Source organism: Desmodus rotundus, chromosome 4 (assembly GCF_022682495.2).
Source record: "Desmodus rotundus isolate HL8 chromosome 4, HLdesRot8A.1, whole genome shotgun sequence".
In the NCBI taxonomy this organism is placed as follows: domain Eukaryota; kingdom Metazoa; phylum Chordata; class Mammalia; order Chiroptera; family Phyllostomidae; genus Desmodus; species Desmodus rotundus.
This window is the reverse complement of record NC_071390.1, coordinates 74,951,478-74,973,704: the sequence shown is the minus strand read 5'-3', so window position 1 is coordinate 74,973,704 and position 22,227 is coordinate 74,951,478. Positions and strand designations below refer to the sequence as shown.

The 22,227-nt window shown below is 39.4% G+C and overlaps 1 protein-coding gene across 1 annotated transcript in view; it reads right to left on the bottom strand.

Moving 5' to 3' along the window:
• Positions 1-22,227, bottom strand: part of CCDC7 (coiled-coil domain containing 7) — a 208,687-nt gene that overhangs the window by 82,716 nt on the left and 103,744 nt on the right. Inside the window, exon 12 of the mRNA XM_053923457.1 lies at positions 11,258-11,323. Coding sequence (XP_053779432.1) covers positions 11,258-11,323 — 66 coding nt within the window. The remainder of the gene's footprint in view (positions 1-11,257; positions 11,324-22,227) is intronic.

Sequence of the window (22,227 nt, the reverse complement as noted above, 5' to 3'; positions counted from 1 at the left end):
TCAGTCACCTTCAAAGTACTCTTAATTTGATGCAGTACACCTATCAAGACATTTTTTCCCCTGCTCAAAACAGTTTTTGAACTCATCCATTTTGATGCCTTTTAGTGCTTCTGCCATTTTTTTTTTCACTTCTTCCACATTGGTAAAATGTTTGTTTGAGGACTTTTTTGATCTGGGGAACCAAAAAGAAAGTTGCTCAAGGCAAGATCAGGTAAATAGAGAAGCTGGTTGCATGGGGGTTTGCCATATTTGGTCAAAAACTGCTAAACATTCAGTACAGTGTGAGCAGGTGAGCTCGTAAATCAGTCATCATGAAATGGGCAAATGGGTTGAGACAGTCTTAAAAAAATTCACTGAAGTGTAGTGCAGCCTCTCACAACAATGCCAGCTGATGCAGATGGGTTCCCAGAACACTAGTGTGAGAAGCCTGTACTACAAGGGGCCTGCCCTCCAGAAGATAATTCTGGGTTTGTGGGGTCCCACCTGGTATCACTAGCAAATATGTTCTTCCACACAGTGTGTTCCATTTCAATTTTGTTGATTTCTTTGCTGTGCAGAAAGATTTCTTTGCATGCTTTTTAGTTTGATGTAGTCCCATTTGGGTTTTTTTCCCTTTATTTCCCTTGACCTAGGAGATATATCAGCAAAAATACTGCTACCAGAAATGTTTAAGATTTTAATGCTTTTGTTTTCTTCTGGGATTTTTATGGTTTCACAACTTACATTTAAGTCTTTTATCCACTTTGAGTTTATTCTTAGGTACAGTGTAAGTTGGTGGTCTAGTTCATTTTTCTGCATTTATCTGTCCAATTTTCCCATATAATAACATATTTCTTTGTGGTGCAATGCTTAGAAAGCCTTGCTCTAGCCAAAGCCAGATAATTGCTATCAACCCTTTCTTCTAATATCTTCAAAATGCACTTATTACATTCAAATCTTGCATCAATAGGCAACTTATTTTGGCATATTACATGAACTACAGAACTATTTTTTAGCAATAGTTTACTTTTTGTGACTATTATAACCTATAAGAAGTTAATAACTGAAACTACAAAAAGCTAAATTATTACATTCATTTGAATCTGTTTCTAAACTTTTCATCAGTCTGGAACCACATTGCTTTAGTTTTGCAGATTTATATTATATAAACTTTACATGATTTGTAAGTGAGTAAACTTTCCTTAATTGTCCTTTCATGTATTCACCAATTTCTTATCTCAATATATCCTACAATAGTTTTGTTAAGCTAAAATATATTTTCACTTATATCTAGAAATAAATTGCATTAATTTTGTATACCAATTTGAAGAAATTAGAAATTAAATTATTTATAATACTGAGACTTTAAAACCAAAAATATACATTGTTTCTTCACTCTTCACATATATCCCTCAGTAAGTGTATTTCTTCATGTAGAAATTTATGTATTTTTGTTAAATATGCTATCCTAATATTATGAATATAAAATTTCATCTATATTTTCCAAATAACAACTCATTTTAATTTTATTATTTTTAATTGGTTTATATTTCTTTTTGGTTTTGATTTACAGTTTACATAATTATATTTGTTTCAGGTGTACAGGACCATGATTAAATGATCACTTCTTTTTTATAATTTATTTACTTTTAAAATTTTATTGTTGTTCAAGTACAGTTTTCTGCCTTTTCTCTCCACCTCTACCCCTGACCCCAGCCATCCCCAGCTCTTTCCCCGGATTCCACACCCTTTGGTTTTATCCAGGTGACCTTTACAGTTGTTCCTGAAAACCCTTCACCCTTTTCCACCCATTATCCCCTCCCATCTCCCCTCTGGTTACTACCCAATGGTTCTTAATTTCAGTGTATCTGGTTATATTTTGCTTGCTTGTATGTTTTGGTGATTTTGTCCCACTTAAAGGTGAGATCATATGGTATTTGTACCTCACCGCCTGGCTTATTTCACTTAGCATAATGCTCTCCAGTTCCATCCATGCTGTTGCAAAGGGTATAAGCTCCTTCTTTCTCTCTGCTGCATAGAATTCCATTGTGTAAATGTACCATGTTTTTTTGATCCACTCATTTACTGATGGGCACTTAGGTTGCTTCCAGTACTTGGCTATTGTAAATTGTGCTGCTATGAACATTGGGGTGCATAGGTTCTTTTGGATTGGTGTTTCAGGGTTCTTAGGGTATAATCCCAGCAGCAGAATTGCTGGGTCGAAAGGCAGTTCCATTTTTAGTTTTCTGAGGAAATTCCATACTGTTTTACACAGTGGCCTCACCAGTCTGCATTCCCACCAACAGTGCACTAGGGTTCTCTTTTCTCCGCTTCCTCTCCAACATTTGTCTGTGGATATGTTTATGTTGGCCACTCTGACTGGTGTGAAGTGGTTCCTCATTGTGTTTTTAATTTGCATCTCTCTGATGGCTAGTGATGCTGAGCATCTTTTCATATGTCTCTAGACCCTCTGTATGTCCTCCTTTGAGAAATGTCTGTTCAAGTCCTTGGCCCAATTTTTAGTTGGGTTGTTTGTCTTCCCAGAGATGAGTCATGTGAGTTGTTTATATATTTTGGAGGTCAAACCCTTGTCTGAGGTATCATTAGCAAATATGTTTCCCACATGGTTGGTTCTCTTTTAGTGTTACTGCTGTTTTCTTTAGCCATGCAGAAGCTTTTTATTTTGATGAGATCCCACTTGTTATTCTTTCCTTTATGTCCCTTGCTTTGGGGACATATCAGTGAAAATATTGTTATGTGGAATATCCGAGATTTTCTTGCCTATGTTCTCCTGAAGGACTTTCATGGTGTCATGACTTACACATAAGTGGGAAAGTCTTATATCTTAGTGGAAAGTTTTTAGTTTTTGCCCATTGAGTATAATGTTGGCTGTAGGTCTCTCATATATGGCCTTTATTATGTTGAGGAATGCTCCCTCTATTCCCACTTTGCTGAGTGTTTTTATCATAAATGGGTGCTGGACCTTATCAAATGCTTTTTTCCGCACCTATTGATATGATCATGTGATTTTTGTCTTTCCTTTTGTTTATGTGGTGTATTACAATTATTGATTTGCGAATATTGTACCATTCTTGCATCCCTGGGATGAATCCCATTTCATCATGGTTTATGTTCTTGTTAATGTATTGCTAGCCGCAGTTTGCCAATGTTTTGTCGAGGATTTTCACATCTATTTTCATCAGCAATGTTGTCTTGAAGTTTTCATTCTTTGTTTTGTCTTTATCTGGTTTTGGGATTAGGAAGATGCTGGCTTCATCAAGAGCATTTGGGAGTCCTCCATCTTCTTGGATTTCTTGGAATAGTCTGTGAAAGATAAGGGTTAGCTCTTCCTTAAATTCTTTGTAGAATTCTCCTGTGAAACTGTCCAGTCCAGGGCTTTTGTGTGTCAGGAGTTTTTTGATGACTGCTTCAATTTCATCAGCTGTTATTGATCTGTTCAGGCTTTCTGCTTCTTCTTCACTCAGTTAAGGGAGGTTATATTTTTCTAGAAATTTGTAGATTTCATCTAGGTTTTCAAATTTCTTGGCATATAGTTCTTTGTAGTAATTTGTTACAATCCTTTGTATTTCTGTGTTTCAGTTGTAATCTCTGCTCTTTCATTTCTGATTGAGGGTTTCTGATTATTTGGGCCATTTTTTTCTTGATGCGTCTGCTTAAAGGCTTGTTGATTCTGTTTATGTTTTCAAAGAACCAGCTCCTGCATTTATTGATCCTTAGAATTGTGCTTTTATCTTGATGTCATTTAATTATACTCTGATCTTTGTTATTTTCTTCCATCTACTTGCTGTAAAAGGTGGTATCTTTCTTGTTGTTCTTTGAGTTCTTGTAGGTGTAGGGTTAGGTCTTTTATTTGAGATGTTTCTATCTTTTTTAGGTAGCTTGTGTGCCTATGAATTTCTCTCTCAGGAATACCTTTGCTGTATCCTGTAAGTTTGGGGTTGTTGTGAGTTTATTTTGATTTGTTTCCACTAACTTTTTGATTTCTCCCTTGATCTCATTATTGATCCAATTATTGTTTAATACCATGTTATTCAATCTCCATGAGTTTGAATGTTTTTGAGTTTTTTCCTTGCTGTTGGTTTCTAATTTCAGTCCCTTGTGGTCAGAGAAAATGCTTGATATAATTTCAAATTTCTTGAACTTGTTGAGGCTTTTTTTGAGCCCTATCATGTGGTCTATCTTTGAAAATGTTCCATGTGTATTTGAAAAGAATGTGTATTTTCCTTCTTTAGGATGAAAGATTCTATATATATATCAGTTAAGTCCATTTGATCCAGGATATTGTTCAATGCTGCAATATTTTTGTTGACATTTTGTTTAGAAGATATATCCATTTTTGACAGTGGGGTGTTGAAATCCCCCATTACAATTGTATTGCTGTCAATGTCTCGAAGTCCTCAAAGATTTTCTTTATGTATTTGTGTGCTGCTATGTTGGGTGGATATATATTTACAATATTTATGTCTTCTTAGTGGATTCTTCCCTTGAGTATTATGAATCACCTTCTGGGTTTCTTTTTATGGCCCCCTGTTTTTTGAAGTCTATATTGTCTGATATGAATATTGCTACCCCGGCTTTTCTTTTCTTTTTTTTTTCCTGTCCATTTACTTGGAATATTTTTTTCTACACCTTCACTTTTAGTCTCTGTAGGTCTTTTGTCTGAGGTGGGTCTCTTGTAGGCAGCATATCTGTGAGTCATGATTTCTTATCCATGGAGGTATTCTATGTCCTTTGATTGGAGCATTCAACCCATTTACATTTAAGGTTATTATTGATAGGTACTTATTCATTGCCATTTTTTCGTTCCTGTGTTCCTCTCTCTCTCACTCTTTTTCTTCCTTGTCGTAAAGCAGACCCTTTAGCATCTCTTGCAGAGCTGGTTTGGAGGAGGTATATTCTTTGAGGCTTCTTTTGTCTGGGAAGCTCCTTATTTGGTCTTCCATTTTAATTGAGAGCCTTGCTGGATAAAGCAGTCTTGGTTGCAGGCCTTTGGCTTTCATTACTCAGAATATTTCTTGCCTTTCTCTTCTGGCTGGGAGCATTTCCACTGAGAATTCAGTTGCTAGTCTTATCGGGGCTCCTTTGTGTATTACTTCCTGTTTCTCCCTTGCTGCCTTTAAGATTCTCTCTTTGTCTTGGAGCTTTGCCATTTTAATATGATGTGTCTTGAAGTGGGCCTCTTTGAGTTCCTCTTGATTGGGACTGTCTGTGATTCCTGGATTTGTGTGACTTTTCCCTTCATCAAATTATGGAAGTTTTCCATCATTACTTTTTCAAACAGGTTTTCCATCCCTTGCTCTTCTTCTTCTCCTTCTGGTATTCCTATTATATGGATATTATTATGTTTCATGTTGTCTTGAAGCTCCCTTACCACCTCTTCATTCTTTCTGAGTCTCTCTTCCTTTTCTTGCTCTATATGGGTGTTTTCTTCTACCTTGTCTTCCAGCTCACTGATTCGATCCTCTGCTTCATCCAGCCTGCTTGTAACTCTTTCTAGTATGTTTTTTATTTCTGAGATTTTATTGCTTATTTTTTCCTGGTTTTTGTTTATAGTTTCTATTTCCTTTTTCATACTGCTGTAGTTCTCACTCAGTTTCTTGTAGTTGTCTGCGAGTTCCTTGAGCATCTTTATAACAATTATTTGAATTCTATATCTGATAGTTTGGTTACCTCCATTTCGTTTATCTCTTTCAGTGGGGAGTCTTCCATTCCTTTTGATTGCAGGTTCTTTTATTGTCTCCCCATTTTATGTGACTTTTTTTGTTTGTTTCTGCGTTTCCTGATGTTTCACTTTGCTAGCTGTCTTTGAAGGAGAACTTGTACGGTGGGAATTCTCTCAGATTCAGTGGAGTGTCTCTTTTATCTACTTGTCTGGATGCTCTAGTTTTCCCCTTTCTTCTGTTTGTGTAGACTCTCTTGTTGTACTTGGGTTTTTACCTTTTGGTGATTCCTTTGTTGGTGGTTTCTCTTCTCCAGTAGGTATACTGATATTAGCAGCTCCCACCTATTCAGCAAGACAAGGAAAAGGTCCTCAGGAAAAAACAATCCAGCCCACAACCTGATCTCAAAATTCAAGCTTCCAGAACTAGGTTCTGTGTTCAATCCATGATAAGGGAGGGTATAGAAAAAGCAAGTGATGAAAATTCTTTCTCACATCGATGTTTTCTCTCTGTCTCTCTGTTTCTTTGTATCTTCCTCCCTCTCTGAGGTTCCAGCTAGGTGGGGGCAGAGTGGGCTGGAGATATCTGAGGAGAGACTGAGGATGGAACCTTTGGGGAGAATGTGGAGAGAGTAGCCACAGGGAATCTGGTACTGAGTCAGCCCCCAAATGGCCAAATGATTGCTTCTGATGAGAAGAAAACTGGTTGGTTTTTGTATCTATTTTGTCCCCATCTACCTTTTTGAACTTTATCATTAATAACAAATTCATGTATATTATCTTATATTTTCCAAAAGAAAACTATATAGTAAGTAATACTACTTTTATCTGTCCATTTACAAAAATGTACCCGCTTTCTTTTATTTTTATATTATTTAGTAACAATTTGGAAAACAGCAGCAAGAGCCAATATCTGTTTTCTTTTTACTGCCCACTGACAATTTTTTAGTTATTGTTTATGCTGTTACATTTGTCTCAATTTTCCCCCTTTGCCCCCTCTGCCCAGCCCACCACCCACTTCCATAGTCAATCTCCACACCATGTCCATGGGTCCTTCATATATGTTCTTTGATTATTCCTTTCAACCTCTTTCAAACAGTCCCAAACTTGTCCCTTCCCTCTTACTGCTGTCAGTCTACTACTCCATGATTCTATGCCTCTGGATCTATTTTGCTCATTAGTTTACTTTGTTCATTAGATTCCTCTTATAAGTGAGATCATATGGTATCTGTCTTTCCCTACCCAGCTCATTTCACTTAGCATAATAGTCTCCAGTTCCATCCATGCTGTCACAAAAGGTAGGATTTCCTTCTTTTATTCACCTATGTAGTATTCCTTTGTGGAAATATACCATATTTTTTTAAATATATTTATTGATTATGCTATTACAGTTGTCCCATTTCCCCCCCTTCACTCCATTCCATCCTGCCCACCACCGCCCTCCCACATTCCTCCCCTATAGTTCATGTCCATGGGTCATACTTATAAGTTCTTTGACTTCTACATTTCCTATACATTTCCTATACTATTCTTACCCTCCCCCTGTCTATTTTCTACTTACCATTTATGCTACTTATTCTCTGTACCTTTCCCCCCCTCTCCCCGCCTCCCCTCTTGATAACCCTCCATGTGATCTCCATTTCTGTGGTTCTGTTCCTGTTCTAGTTGTTTGCTTAGTTTGTTTTTGTTTTTGTTTTAGGTGTGATTGTAATAACTGTGAGTTTGCTGTTCTTTTTACTGTTCATACTTTTTATCTTCTTTTTCTTAGATAAATCCCTTTAACATTTCATATTATAAGAGCTTGGTGATGATGAAGTCCTTTAACTTGACCTTATCTGAGAAGCACTTTATCTGCCCTTCCACTCAAAATTATAGCTTTGCAGGATAGAGTAATCTTGGATGTAGGTCCTTGCCTTTCATGACTTCAAATACTTCTTTCAAGTCCCTTCTTGCCTGTAAGGTCTCTTTGGAGAAATCAGCTGACAGTCTTATGGGAACTCCTTTGTAGGTAATTGTGTCCTTATCTCTTGCTGCTTCTAAGATTCTCTGCATATTTTTAATCTTAGGTAATGTAATTATGATGTGCCTTGGTGTGTTCCTCCTTGGGTCCAGCTTCTTTGGGACTCTCTGAGCTTCCTGGATGTCCTGGAAGTCTATTTCCTTTTCCAGATTAGGTAAGTTCTCCTTCATTATTTGTTCAAATAAGTTTTCAGTTTTTTGTTCTTCCTCTTCTCCTTCTGGTACCCCTATAATTTGGATGTTGGAACGTTTCAAGATGTCCTGGAGGTTCCTAAGCCTCTCCTCATTTTTTTGAATTCTTGTTTCTTCATTCCGTTCTGGTTGACTGTTTATGTCTTCCTTCTGGTCCACACTGTTGATCTGAGTTCCGGTTTCCTTCACATCACTATTGGTTCCCTGTACAGTCTCTCTTAGCATAGCCTTCATTTTTTCATCTACTTTTCGAACAAATTCAGCCAATTCTGAGAGCATCCTAATTACCAGTGTTTTGAACTGTGCATCCGATAGGTTGGCTATCTGTTCGCTGCTTAGTTGTATTTTTTCTGGAACTTTGATCTGTTATTTCATTTGGGCCTTTTTTTTTTTTTTTGTCTTGGCGTGCCTGTTATGTAAAGGGGCGGAGCCTTAGGTGTTCACCAGGGTGAGGTAACGCTGGTTGCTGCACTGTGATGCTGTATGTGGGGGTAGGGCCGAGAGGGAGCAATGGCGCTTGCTCCACTCTCTGCCGGATTTCAGTCACTGCCTCCACTACCCACAATCAAACTGGGCCCCTCTGGTGCTGGTTCCTGAGTGGGTGGGCTTGTGCACACTCTAGGCCCCTGTGGGTCTCTCCAACGACCTCTCCTGCGAGAGTGGGAGTTTCTCCTGCTGCCTCCTCAACCCCCATGGGTGTTTTCAATCAGAGGTTTGAGGCTTTATTTCCCCATGCTGGAGCCCTGGGTTGTGTGGTCTGTTTCGCTCCCCCGCTGTTCCTCCCAGTTTATCTATGCACGAATGTGGGGCCACGGGGTCTGCTAGCAGTTACACTGCCTGCCCCGTTAGTTCCACAATCTGCCAAGTCTCTGGGTCTGGCCCTCCCGGTTTATCTATGTGTGAATGTGGGGCCATGGGGTCTGCTAGCGGTCACACTGCCTGTTCCATTAGTTCCACAATCCACCAAGTCTCTGGGTCCAGCCACTTCGCCACTCCTTCTGTCCGCCCTGGCTGCCCGTCTCTGCCCCTCCTACCAGTCTGGATGAGTGTTTCTTCTTTATCTCCTTGGTTGTCAGACTTCCATGCAGGTCGATTTTCTGTCAGTTCTGGTTGTTTTTTGTTTTTAAATTGTTGTTGTCCTTTTCATTGTGCAAGGAGGCACAATGTGTCTACCTATGCCTCCATCTTGGTTTTCCCCCTGAAATATACCATATTTTTTAATCCATTCATGTACTGATGGGCACTAGGACTGTTTCCCACACTTGACTATTGTAAATAGTGCTGCTATGAGCATAGGGGTGCATAAGTTCCTTTGAATTAGTGTTTGGGGATTCTTAAGGTATATTCCCAGCAGTGGAATCACTGTGTCAAAAGCTAATTCCATTTTTATTTTTTTCAGGAAACTCCATACTATTTTCCACAGTGGCTGCACCAGTCTGCATGCCCACCAACAGTGCACTAGGGTCTCCTTTCATTTAAAACAAAAAATTTTATCATTGTTCAAGTGCAGTTGTCTCCATTTTCACCCCACCATGACCTCCCACCCCACCCATCCATGCCTCCCATCCTCAAACCTACCCCCTTTGGCTTTGTCCAAGTATCCTTTATACACATTCCTTGATGCACCTTCCCCTATTTTCCCCCATTATCCCTCTCCCCCTTTCCCTCTTGGTACTGTCAGTTTGTTCTTCAATGTTTTTGGTTACATTTTGCTTGTCTTTTCTACATAGCCTTGTCAGCACTTGTTTGTTGATTTAATGACAGCCATTTTGGCTGATGTGAGTAATATCTCATTGTGGTTTTAATTTGCATCTCTCTGATGGCTAGTGAGCATTATTTATATGTCTATGGGCCATCTGTATGTCCTTCTTGGAGAAGTGTCTATTCAGGTCTTCTGCCTATTATTTAATTGCATTGTTTGTTTTCCTGGTGTTGAGTCATATGAGTTCTTTATATATTTTGGAGATCAAAACCTTGTCCAATGTATCATTGGCAAATATGTTCTCCCATACAGTCAGTACCCTTTCACTTTGATGAAGGTTTCCTGAGCCACGCAAAAGCTTTTTAATTTGATGTAGTCCCATTTGTTTATTTTTTTTCCTTAGTTTCCCTTCCCTAGGAGATATATTGGCAAAAATATTGCTATGTGAGATATCTGAAATTTTACTATTTATGTTTGCCACTAGGATTTTTCTGGTATCGCCACTTATATTTAAGTCTTTTACCCACCCTAAATTTATTTTTGTGTATGATGTAAGTTGGTGATTGAGTTCCATTTTTTTGCACATACCAATCCAGTTCTCCCAACACTATTTGTTGAAGAGGTTGTCTTTTTACTCCATTGCATGCTAGTGCCCCCTTTGTCAAATATTATTGACCATAGAGACATGGGTTTACTCTTGGGCTCTCTATTCTGTTCCATTGATCTATATTTCTGTTCTTATGCCAGTACCAGACTGTTTTGATTGCACTGGCCTTGTAGTATAGTTTGAAACCAGGCATTGTGATACCTCCAACTTTGTTCTTCTCTTTCAAGCTTGCTGAGGCTATTTGGGGTTTTTTTTTGAGGGGGGGGGGTTGTTGTTGTTGTTCCATATAAATTTTTGGAGTTTTTGTTCTAGATCTGTGAAATATGCCACTGATATTTTAGTAGAAATTGTGCTGAATCTATATATTGCTATATATATAGTATGGACATTTTAATGATGTTAATTCTTCCAATCCATGAACATGGTATATTCTTCTATTTATTTGAATCTTCTTCAATTTCTTCCTTTATCCCAGTTTAACTGAGTTTAATTTGAATGCCTGAAGTATTGTAATTTTACTTATAATATTGTGTCAGTTTGAAATAAATACCTTTTGTTTGATTAAGAATGTTTACTTTTCTTTCTAGATTACTGCCATATGATTTCACTTATATGTGAATTATAAAACTGAAAGCAACAAATGAGCAAACAAGGAAAACATACAAAAACTCATAGACACAGGCAACAGTATGTTGGTTGCCAGAGGAGAGGGGGTGGAGGGTAGAAAACAATAAAAGGGGTCAAATATACAGTGACACAAAATTATTTGAGTTCGTGTGGTGGGCACACAATGCAGTATACAGATCATGTGCCATACAGATGTACACTTGAAATCTATGTAATGTTATTAACCAATGTCACCCCAATAAATTTAATTTAAAGTAAAATGTCTAGGTATTGAAAAAAAATGAATGTTAAATTCTAGTAATATATTCCTAGTGCATAAAATCAATATACTTTAACCTTGGTAGAATATTATATACTTCTTTTAACAATTTCAATATTATTAATTTTAAAAGCTCTTTATTGATATTTCTTTCACTTGCTAACAATTTGAAAAGAACATGATGTCCTTTACCTGTAAAGCTTGTTTCAGTTGTTCATGAAGGACTTTGTTCTCAGTTTCCAGAGTGCAGGCTATTTTCTAGGATGTAACATAAGAAGGGGTGGGGGAGTGTTTGTTTTGGTACTTCTGTTTTTAATAATTTTTATTACAATTATTACCTTTCTAAACTCCATATGTAGAGCCAAGATGATGATTTAAGCATAAACATTTACTGCATACTTCTCAGGCATAATGGGGTAACATTTCTGTAGCTAAACCTTCCTATTGATTTTTCATATGCAAACTGACTTTGAATCTGGCAAATTATAACTAAAGGAAATTAAACATTTCATTTCTAGTTTAAAAATGAACATTTAAAATTTTATTAAGAGAAGCAACTTTTTTCTTAACACAAAGTATAGTTCAGACTTTGTGAGTAAAGGTAGATTCTATTACAAATTAAAGAGTTCTAAAATTGTTCACCAGATGAAAGACAGTTTGAGGAACCATACCTTAAGTCCCCCTTTCTCCTCTGGTATAATATAGCAAATACCTACTGAATAAGCCCAGCCACACAGAGCTACCATAAACTATGAACAAAATACAAATATCAATATTTCAAAGCAACCAAGAGAGGTTAGATTCTTGAAAGAAGGTGACTAAGAGTAATAAGATTTTTGGGTTTTGGCTCCTAGTCTGAGGGCAAGCCCTATCTGAACCAGGCAAGAATCTGATAACTAATAGTAAGCCTGGGTTTTTAAATCATAAAAAACAGGTAACAGAGTTTAGGGCAATATAGCCACTGGAAAAGTTAGGGGGAAATCACACAAATTAGAGAACCAGAGACCGGGAACTGCAAACTTTATAATCTCTTCCCAAATCTCCCCCTGATCCCAAAACCACACATGCATAGAGAAGACTCTAATCAGCCTAGCAAAGGCTTTAAAAAATTGCATTTGAGCTCCTGCCTAAATACAGTATTTTTATTTTGCATCCAACCATGTGAGTTATGTATTAAACCAAAAAAACCCAAACAAAAATAATACCAATCATCTGAAGAATATAGCAGAATTTAGAGTTTCAACATGATATTCCAAATATCTAGAATACAATTTAGAACTATTTGACATTTGAAGAAACAATAAATGATTCTTACTCTTAAGATAAAAGACAATCTACAGAGAGTGATCACAGCATAGTCCAGATTTTAGAATTAGCATTAAAAATTTTAACGCTTTTCAAGACGGCAGCAGATTAGGTATATCTTGCATTTAGCTCCTCCCAGGACAAAACTGAAATTACAACTAAACTAGGAAATGATCACATGAATAATCAACTAAAGATTAGCTGAAAAGGAGTCTTATAACCAAGGATCTGAGGAGAATCTACATTGAGACTGGTAGGAAGAGAGGAAATGCAAAAAGGGCTGGCCCTACTCCCACAGGCAGTGGCTGAGGTGCTAGAAGGGTATCTCAGTTGCAGACGGATCCCCCTGAGAGGAACAGGGCCTGAACCCTAGGCCAGGCTTCCTAGCCCAGAGCATCAAATCCAAGAAGAGGTTCCCAGATAGCATCTGGCTGTGAAAAGTGGCAGTGATTCTGTCTGCCAAGGAGAAGTAAAATTCATTGGAGACCCAGGCACTCTGTTAAAGGGTCACACAAACAATTCATAGACACTTGCTTTGGGCTCAAGCAGTTGGGGGTCAGTGTAGACAGGGTTACCTAAGGAGAGTCTGGGGTTTGTGACTCTGGAAAGAGACGTGGGGACACAGCCACCAGGATTCCTGTACTGAGCCATTCTTGGATACCACAGTCACCATCATTCCTGGGCAAAAGCAATCCCCTCCAAGCTGCATCAGCCTGGAGGAAAGCAATTTCCCCACCCTCTGAAATCCCTCTTGCCACACATAGCAAATCTTAAGGTTGGCTGAGGAGTCAGCAGCATAAGTCAGGACATAGTAGTCTGGGCAGACTCAAAAAGTGTTTTCAGTCAGGACCATTTTCCCTATTTCCCTGTGAACATGACTGATGTTTCTTCCTTATAGGAGATCTGATAAAGACAACCTCTTGGATTCTGGAAGCCCCACCCACTGGGCCCCAGAGAACCCCACCCACCAGGCCCCAGAGACCCCCACCCACCTGCCTACTAGGGGCTTGCCCTGCAGAGATCAGAGAAAAATCTGGAACAGACACAGCTGTGTGGCTCTGAAGTAGGGGATCATAATCACCACTTTCCCTGAAGTCTGGATGATACCTTCCCCTCACAGGAGATCCACTAACCTCATCCTCCTGATTCTGCCAGGAGCTCTATCAGTCACTGAGTTTGATAAGCAGCCAGAAGGCAGAGGCAGGAAGAGGCAAATTCTGGAGCACCTTGAAATATTTGCTGATGCACCCCCAGGCCTGGTGCTCATAAAAGCTGGACTTTGGACACAACTTGGTCTTTCCCATGTGCAACCAGGCCCAGCAGAAGCAGCTACAAACTGTGGATCACTTAAAGCTTTAAGCAGATTGCCAAGGGCCAGGCATGGGCACCATCTGACACTGGCCTGAACCAGAGTCCCTCCCAAAAATCTCAGGACCAACACACCAAGTAGCCAGATGCACACAATACTGGAGCAGGATCCAACAAACTTCACAGACAGAATATCCAAAGAGAGACTGCAGCAAGTACTAAACTCTGCTAAGCACCTGCTTAACAGGTTGTACTCTGTGGTCAGGGCTAAGCTTCATACTCAGCCAGCCTGAGGTTTGATCTCACACACGAACCAGCCAACAGGAATCAAGATTCAAATACAATAGGAGGGCCCACATAACCCACACAAAGGACTTTCCTACAGCACCCAGCTCAGGAGATCAAGGAGATAATAAAACTGAGTCCCACAAATCACCTACACCATAAGGCAGCCCCACTAACACAGGAGGTTACAGTATATATTTTTAAAGATTTTATTTATTTATTTTTGTAGAGAAACAGGAAGGGAAAGAGAAAGAGAGGGAGAGAAACATAAATGTGTGGTTGCCTCTCACACACCCCCTACTGGGGATATGGCCCACAACCCAGGCATGTGCCCTGACTGGAAATTGAACCAGTGACCCTTTGGTTCACAGGCCAGTGCTCAATCCACTGAGCCACACCAGCCAGTACATTAATACACAGAAAGAATCACAAAGACAGAGTGAAAATGGCCCAAATAAAAGAACAAAAGGAATCACCAGAAAAACAGCTAAATTAAATAAAGGCAAGCAGTCTTCCAGATATAGAGTTTTAAAAATGGTTAAAGTGATGCTCAAAGAAGTTAGTGAAAACAATAACAGCATGAAAAGAACAGCATAGAAAACATTAAAGAGAACCACTCAGTAATGAAGAATACAATCTGACATCAAGAATACACTGGAAGGAATACAAAGTAGGTTGGATGAATCAGAGGACTAAATCAGTGATTTGGAAGACAAAGTAAATAAAAACAAAATGCCCAACCAAAGCAGAAAAAAAAAAAAAAAGCCCAGAATTTTAAAAATTAGGGTAGCTTAAGAGACCTTTGATGCAACATAAAGTGTAACAACATCCACATCATAGGGGTACCAAAAGGAGAAGAGAGCTAGCAAGGGATCAAGAACTTATGTGAAGAAATAATGACTGAAAACTTTCCTAACCTGGTGAAGGAAAAAGATACACAAGTCCAGGAAGCACAGAGAGTCCCAAACAAGATGAACACAAAGAGGCTCACAGGAAGACACATCATAATGTAAATACCAAAGGTTAAAGATAAAGCAAAAAAGCTTAAAGTAGCAAGAGGAAGACAGTTACCTACAAGAGAGTTGCCATAAGACTGTCAGTTGATCTCTCAATAGAAACATTTCAGGATAGACGGGATTACCATAAAATATTCAAAGTGATGAAAAGCAAAGACCTACAACCAAGGCCATTTTACCCAGCAAGTTATCATTTAAATTGAAGGAGAAATAAAGAGGTTTCAAGACTTCCAACCAAGATGGAGGCTTAGGTAGATACATTGTGCCTCCTCGCACGATGAAAAGAAGGACAACAACAAATTTAAAAACAAAAACAACCAGAACTGCCAGAAAATCAAACTATGGAAGTCTGACAACCAAGGAGTTAAATAAGAAACATTCATCCAGACCAGTATGTGGGATGGAGAAGGGCAGCTGGGGCAGAAGGGACTCATGGCCAGGCAGTGGCTGGTGGACCAGGCAGTCCCACATTTGCATGTGGATAAACCTGGAGGAACAACTGGGGAGCGAGACAGAAGACACCACCCCAGGGTTCAACCATGGGGAAATAAAGCCTCAAAACCTCTTACAGAAAAAATTCTGTGGGGGTTGAGGTGGCAGGAGAAACTCTCAGCCTCACAGGAGAGTATGTTAGAGAGACCCGCAGCATCGAGAACATATACAAAACCAGCCACCCCGGAATCAGCATCAAAATGGCCCAATTTGCTGGTGGGTAGCAGAAGAAGTGACCGAAAGCCAGCTGAGAGCCCAGCAGGCGGCACTGTTCCCTTTTGGACCACTCCCTCACATCCAGTGTCACAATGAAGTGAGGTCGGTTGCCCCGCCCTGGCAAATACCTATGGCTCCATAACTTACTACATAATAGCCACGCACAGAGAAAGAAAATGGCCCAAATGAAAGAACAGATCAAAGCTCCTAACTTGCTAACAGTTTGAAAACAAAATATACAACTAAGTGATGAAGAGGTAGCCAAATTACCAGATGCAGAGTTCAAAACACTGGTAATCAGGATTCTCACAGAAATGGTTGAGTATGATTGCAAAATAGAGGAAAAAGTGAAGGCTATGAAAAGTGAAATAAAGGAAAATGCACAGGGAATCAACAGTACTGGGAACTCAAATCAACAGTTTGGACCAGAAGAAAGAAATCAACATTCAACCAGAACAGAATGAAGAAACAAGAATTCAAAAAAATGAGGAGAGGCTTAGGAAACACCTGGACAACTTTAAACGTTCCAAGATCTGAATCACAGAAGTGCCAAAAGAAGAGAAAGAGCAAGAATATGAAAACTTATTTGAAAACATAATGAAGGAGAACGTCCCCAATCTGTAAAAGGAAATAGACTACCAGGCAGTCCAGGAAGCCCAGAGAGTCCCAAAGAAGTTGGACCCAAGGAAGCATACATAAAGACAACTCATAATTAAATTACCCAAGGTTAAAGATAAGGAGAGAATCTCAAAAGCAGCAAGAGAAAAGGAGACAGTTAGCTACAAAGGAGTTCCCATAAGACTATAAGTTGATTTCTCAAAAGGAACATTGCAGGCAAGAAGGGGCTGGAAAGGAGTATTCAGGGTCATGAAAGGCAAGGACCTACATCCAAGATTACTGTATCCAGCAGAGCTATCATTTAGAATGAAAGGGCAGATAAAGTGCTTCCCAGATAAGGTCAAGTTCAAGGAGTTCATCATCACCAAGCTCTTACAATATGCAAAGTTAAAGGGACTTATCTAAGAAAAAGAAGATCTTAATTATGAACAGTATAATGACAACAAACAACTATCAACAACCAAACCTAAAAAAACAAAAACAAAAACAAACTAAGCAAACAACTAGAACAGGAACAGAATCACAGAAATGGAGACAACATGGAGGGCTATCAGTGGAGAGGTGGAGAAGGGAGAATGGGAGAAAAGGTACAGGGAATAAGAAGCATAAATAGTAAGTACAAAATAGACAGGAGGAGGTTAAGAATAGTATAGGAAATGAAGAAGCCAAAGAACTTACATGTATGACCCATAGACAAGAACCAAAGTGGAGAGGAATGCTGGTGGGAGGAGGTATGCAGGGCAGAGGGGGATAAAGAAGGGAGAAATGGGACAACTGTAATAGCATAATCAATAAAATATATTTTTTTAAAAAGAGGTTCCAGGGAAAAAAAGCTAAAGTGGCTTGATACCACCAAAGCAGTGCATCAAAATATGCTCAAGGGCCTGCTTTAAGACATAGAAGAGAAAGAAAGAGAAAGAAAGGAAAGAAAGAAAGAAAGAAAGAAAGAGAAAGAAAGGAAAGAAAGAAAGAAAGAAAGAAAGAAAGAAAGAAAGAAAGAAAGAAAGAAAGAAAGAAAGAAAATGTCAATAATTATATACCTATCATTAATCACTTTAAGTAAAAAAAAAATGGCTTAAATGCTCCAATCAAAAGACATAATGTAGCTGAGTAGATAAGAAAGCAAGTCCCACATATATGGGTCCACAGGAAACCTGCCTCAGAACGAAAGATAAAAAAAGATTGAAAGTAATGGAAAAAGATATTTCACGGTCATGGGGATTTTTAAAAACCCACTAAAGTAGCAATACATATATTTGAAAAAATAGACTTTAAAGCAAAGGAGAACACTAAATAATGGTAAGAGATCCAATTCTATAAGAAATTATACCTCTGGTAAACATTTATGCACCCAGAAAAGGAGCACCTAAATACATAAAGCAAATCTTGATGGACAAAAGAGAAAGATTGATAGTAATAGCATCTTAGTAAGAGAATTTTAACACTCCATTGACATCAATGGATAGATGTTCCAGACAGAAAATAAGCAAATGGTAGCCTTAAATTACACACTAGGTGAATTTTTTTCTAGGATCAAAGATGGCAGAAGAATAAGTAAAGCTACACTAACTTCCTCCCAGGATGAATCTGGAAGTACAACTAAATTACAGAGAAATATTCTGGAATAAACAACTGAACAACAAAAAGCCTGATAACTACAGACAGACAGGAGAAACATCTTCACCATAATGTGACTGATATGGAGTGTGGAGGAGACATGAGAGGGCTGGCTCAGCTCCCACGGGTGACAGCTGAAGTGCCAGAGGAATATTTCAGTGGCCAGAGGAACCCCTCTGAGAAGTGTGTCATTTGAACCCCACACGGGACTCCACAACCTTCAGCACCAGAACCCAAAAAGAACCCAGATAACATCCAGCTCAGAAAAGCATCAGGGTTTCTCTCTGCCAGGGACAGACAGCTAGAGACATAGAAAGATTTTTAAATAGACAACACAGAAAATTTCATTTGCAGCCACTTACCCTGGGCTCTCACAAAGTGGAGGCTGACGGACTAGAGACACTTGGGGAGAGACTGGGGATGGTGGCTTTGGAGAGAGAACTGAGAGAGCAGCACCAAGATTCTGGTGCTGAGTCATCCCCCCATACTGCAGGAGCCATCTTGCTCAGGCAGATAACTCCCCTCCAAGTGGCATCACCCTGAAGGGAAGCAATAGCCCCACCCCCAGGAGTTACTATGCCCAACCCTGTTGTGCTTAAGCCTGACTGTTGATTACAGTGACTAGATTTACAACTGAAGGAGTCTGCCAGAGACTGTAGATCCCTGGAAGTCTCAAACAGGCTTCCTAGAGCCAGGTGGGGACACCATCTGACATCGCCAGAGGTGGATGCAGGAGGAAATAACAGTGTAAATACTACATGCTACCAAGACTAATTTCATGCAGTCTTCTTCATGATTTGTGATATTTTCTCTCCTGTATAGCTATTTCTTGTCCTTCAAGATTGTTTATATTGGGATCAGGAAGATGGTGGCAAGGCAGGTGGGAGTGGATCCCAGTTCTCCCTGTGCCCAGCTGGAACACCTAACCGATCTTCTGAGAAACGGAATGAACAGCCAACAGAATCCCAGCTTATATGAAATTTGGAGGCAAATAATTGCAGAGGACATTGAAAAACAGATGGTAAGAGGATTGTGCTGGGATGGTAAGGTTCCTGGGATCTGCATGGGGACCAAGGCTGCTGTGCTCCTGGCCCAGTGCCTGCCACAGGATACGGTGAGGAGAGTTAGATCACCAGCTCCCTCCCCTACCAGAGCAGGGAGGGCATCCCGGAACCAGGAGGAACCTGGATGCTAGAAGTTGCTGAGGGGAATAGAGACAAAATGGGAGACACACAGAGGCAGTACACATCCTCTGGGACTGCAGACGCCAGCACCAAAGAAATCAAGGTGCCATGTGAAACCTGGAGAAGGGAGGAGTTGGGCCTTGTCAGACCCTAACTTGGATAGTCTCCAGACTGGTTAGAAAGTTGGGCTGTGGGAAAAGCTGGGCGTTTGTTAAGAACGGCAGGCAGCTGCTTTGTAAGGAACTCTCGAGCAGTGGCTGGCTCGCCCCAAGGGTGATTTGAGCTGCATACGCCCAGAGACTGAATGTCTGAGCAGAAAAATGAGGAGTGCCCCACTTGTCTCAGGCTCTGCCCCTGGGATTGACTCATGCTGTGCGCCAACAGACTGAGTGGCTGATTTGAGCCTGGCAACTCACAGAGGACCTGGGCTGGTGGAGGCCGGGAAACTGTGAATATTGCAACCCAGACCAGGTCCCCAACCTCTCAAAACTGTAGGAAGGGATAAAAGTGAAGTCCAGCCCCCCTGTTCCTGTGACATCTAGGAAGACCAGCAGAACTCTCTGAATAGGTTAAAAGTCAGCAGGAGGCTTATTAGTTTTTTTCTTACTTTTTTCTTCCTCTCTTTTTTTTTCCTTTTTTTTTTTCTTTCCCCAAGTGAGACAATAAGACCTGGAGTTATGAAGGGTCCAGAGACAGATTGAAAGAGGGAGCACAAGGCTAACCCCCAAAACTGAGAAACTGAGACAAATGCAACTTTGCTATCCCATAGCGCTGGTATTTTATTGTTTATGTGTAGTATTATTATCATTCATTATTTTACCACTGTTATTTTATTAGCATTTTTTTATTTCTCTTCCTTATGTTTAGTTTCCCTTGTTTTATTTCTGTTTAATTCCATTGTTTGACTGGTTTTTCTGCTTCTCTCTTTATTGTATTTTAATTTTCCTTCCTTCACTTCACCTGTGTTCCAATAACACCCAACTCTTCATCAGGTACTTACTATTCTGGTTATCCAAACCATATATTTCTTGTCATATTATTGTTGTTCCAGTACCATTGTAAATAATTGTTGTTCCATGCAATTGTACATACTACACCCAATCCTCCCTGATCTTAGTCCACTTCACTTTATTCCTGAGCATTATTATTGTTGTGCTTAACTCTATTCTCTCTCATACTACACCCACATTCTATCCTTTACTCTCACTATATCTCATCATCTAACCCTGCACAAGCACTCTTTTTTCTGGATTCAGCTCACAATCATCCTGTTCTCTAACAAGAGTCTTATCTCTCACCTTTTAGAAAAAGTGGCTAATAGGGTGAGATATCACAGTTAACGCTATAGTTCTCCAGAGAATCTCCTACCTCTTCTCTACTTGCTGGTACTTTAAATCCCATAAAATGCTCTCCCCCTGTCTTAATCTATTTTCCTTACCACCTGCCACTGATCACATACAAGAATAGGGAGGAGCTGTGAACATCACTATACCTGCTGGAAGAGAGAAACCATAAAAAAAGGAACCTCGAAAAGGCAAAAACCCAAGTACAACAAAAGAGCCCACACAAACAGAAGAAAGGGCAAACCTAGAACATCCAGACAAGTAGATAAAAGAGACCACACCAGTGAACATTATAGAATTCCTACCATAGAAGTTTAACTTACAAAGACAGCTAGTAGAGAAAAATATCAGGAAATAAAGAAACAAACAGAGTCACATAAAATGGGGAGACAATAAAAGAACCTGCAATCAAAAGGAATGGAAGACTCCCCACTGAAAGAGATAAACGAAATGGAGGTAACCAAACTATCAGATATAGAATTCAAATAATTGTTATAAAGATGCTCAAGGAACTCGCAGACAACTACAAGAAACTGAGTGAGAACTACAGCAGTATGAAAAAGGAAATAGAAACTATAAACAAAAACCAGGAAAAAATAAGCAATAAAATCTCAGAAATAAAAAACATACTAGAAAGAGTTACAAGCAGGCTGGATGAAGCAGAGGATCGAATCAGTGAGCTGGAAGACAAGGTAGAAGAAAACACCCATATAGAGCAAGAAAAGGAAGAGAGACTCAGAAAGAATGAAGAGGTGGTAAGGGAGCTTCAAGACAACATGAAACATAATAATATCCATATAATAGGAATACCAGAAGGAGAAGAAGAAGAGCAAGGGATGGAAAACCTGTTTGAAAAAGTAATGATGGAAAACTTCCATAATTTGATGAAGGGAAAAGTCACACAAATCCAGGAATCACAGACAGTCCCAATCAAGAGGAACTCAAAGAGGCCCACTTCAAGACACATCATATTAAAATGGCAAAGCTCCAAGACAAAGAGAGAATCTTAAAGGCAGCAAGGGAGAAACAGGAAGTAATACACAAAGGAGCCCCGATAAGACTAGCAACTGAATTCTCAGTGGAAATGCTCCCAGCCAGAAGAGAAAGGCAAGAAATATTCTGAGTAATGAAAGCCAAAGGCCTGCAACCAAGACTGCTTTATCCAGCAAGGCTCTCAATTAAAATGGAAGACCAAATAAGGAGCTTCCCAGACAAAAGAAGCCTCAAAGAATATACCTCCTCCAAACCAGCTCTGCAAGAGATGCTAAAGGGTCTGCTTTACGACAAGGAAGAAAAAGAGTGAGAGAGAGAGGAACACAGGAACGAAAAAATGGCAATGAATAAGTACCTATCAATAATAACCTTAAATGTAAATGGGTTGAATGCTCCAATCAAAAGACATAGAATACCTCCATGGATAAGAAATCATGACTCACAGATATGCTGCCTACAAAGAGACCCACCTCAGGACAAAAGACCTACACAGACTGGGAGTGAGGGGTAGGAAATAAATATTCCAAACAATAGGGTAAAAAATGCTGGGGTAACAATACTCATATCAGACAATATAGACTTAAAAACGGGGTCCATAAAAAGAAACCCAGAAGGTCACCTCATAATACTCAAGGGAAGAATCCATCAAGAAGACATATACTGTAAATATATATGCACTTAACACAGGAGCACCTAAATACATAAAGAAAATCTTGGAGGACTTCAAGAAAGACATTGACAGCAACACAATTATAATAGAGGATTTCAATACCTCAATGTCAAAA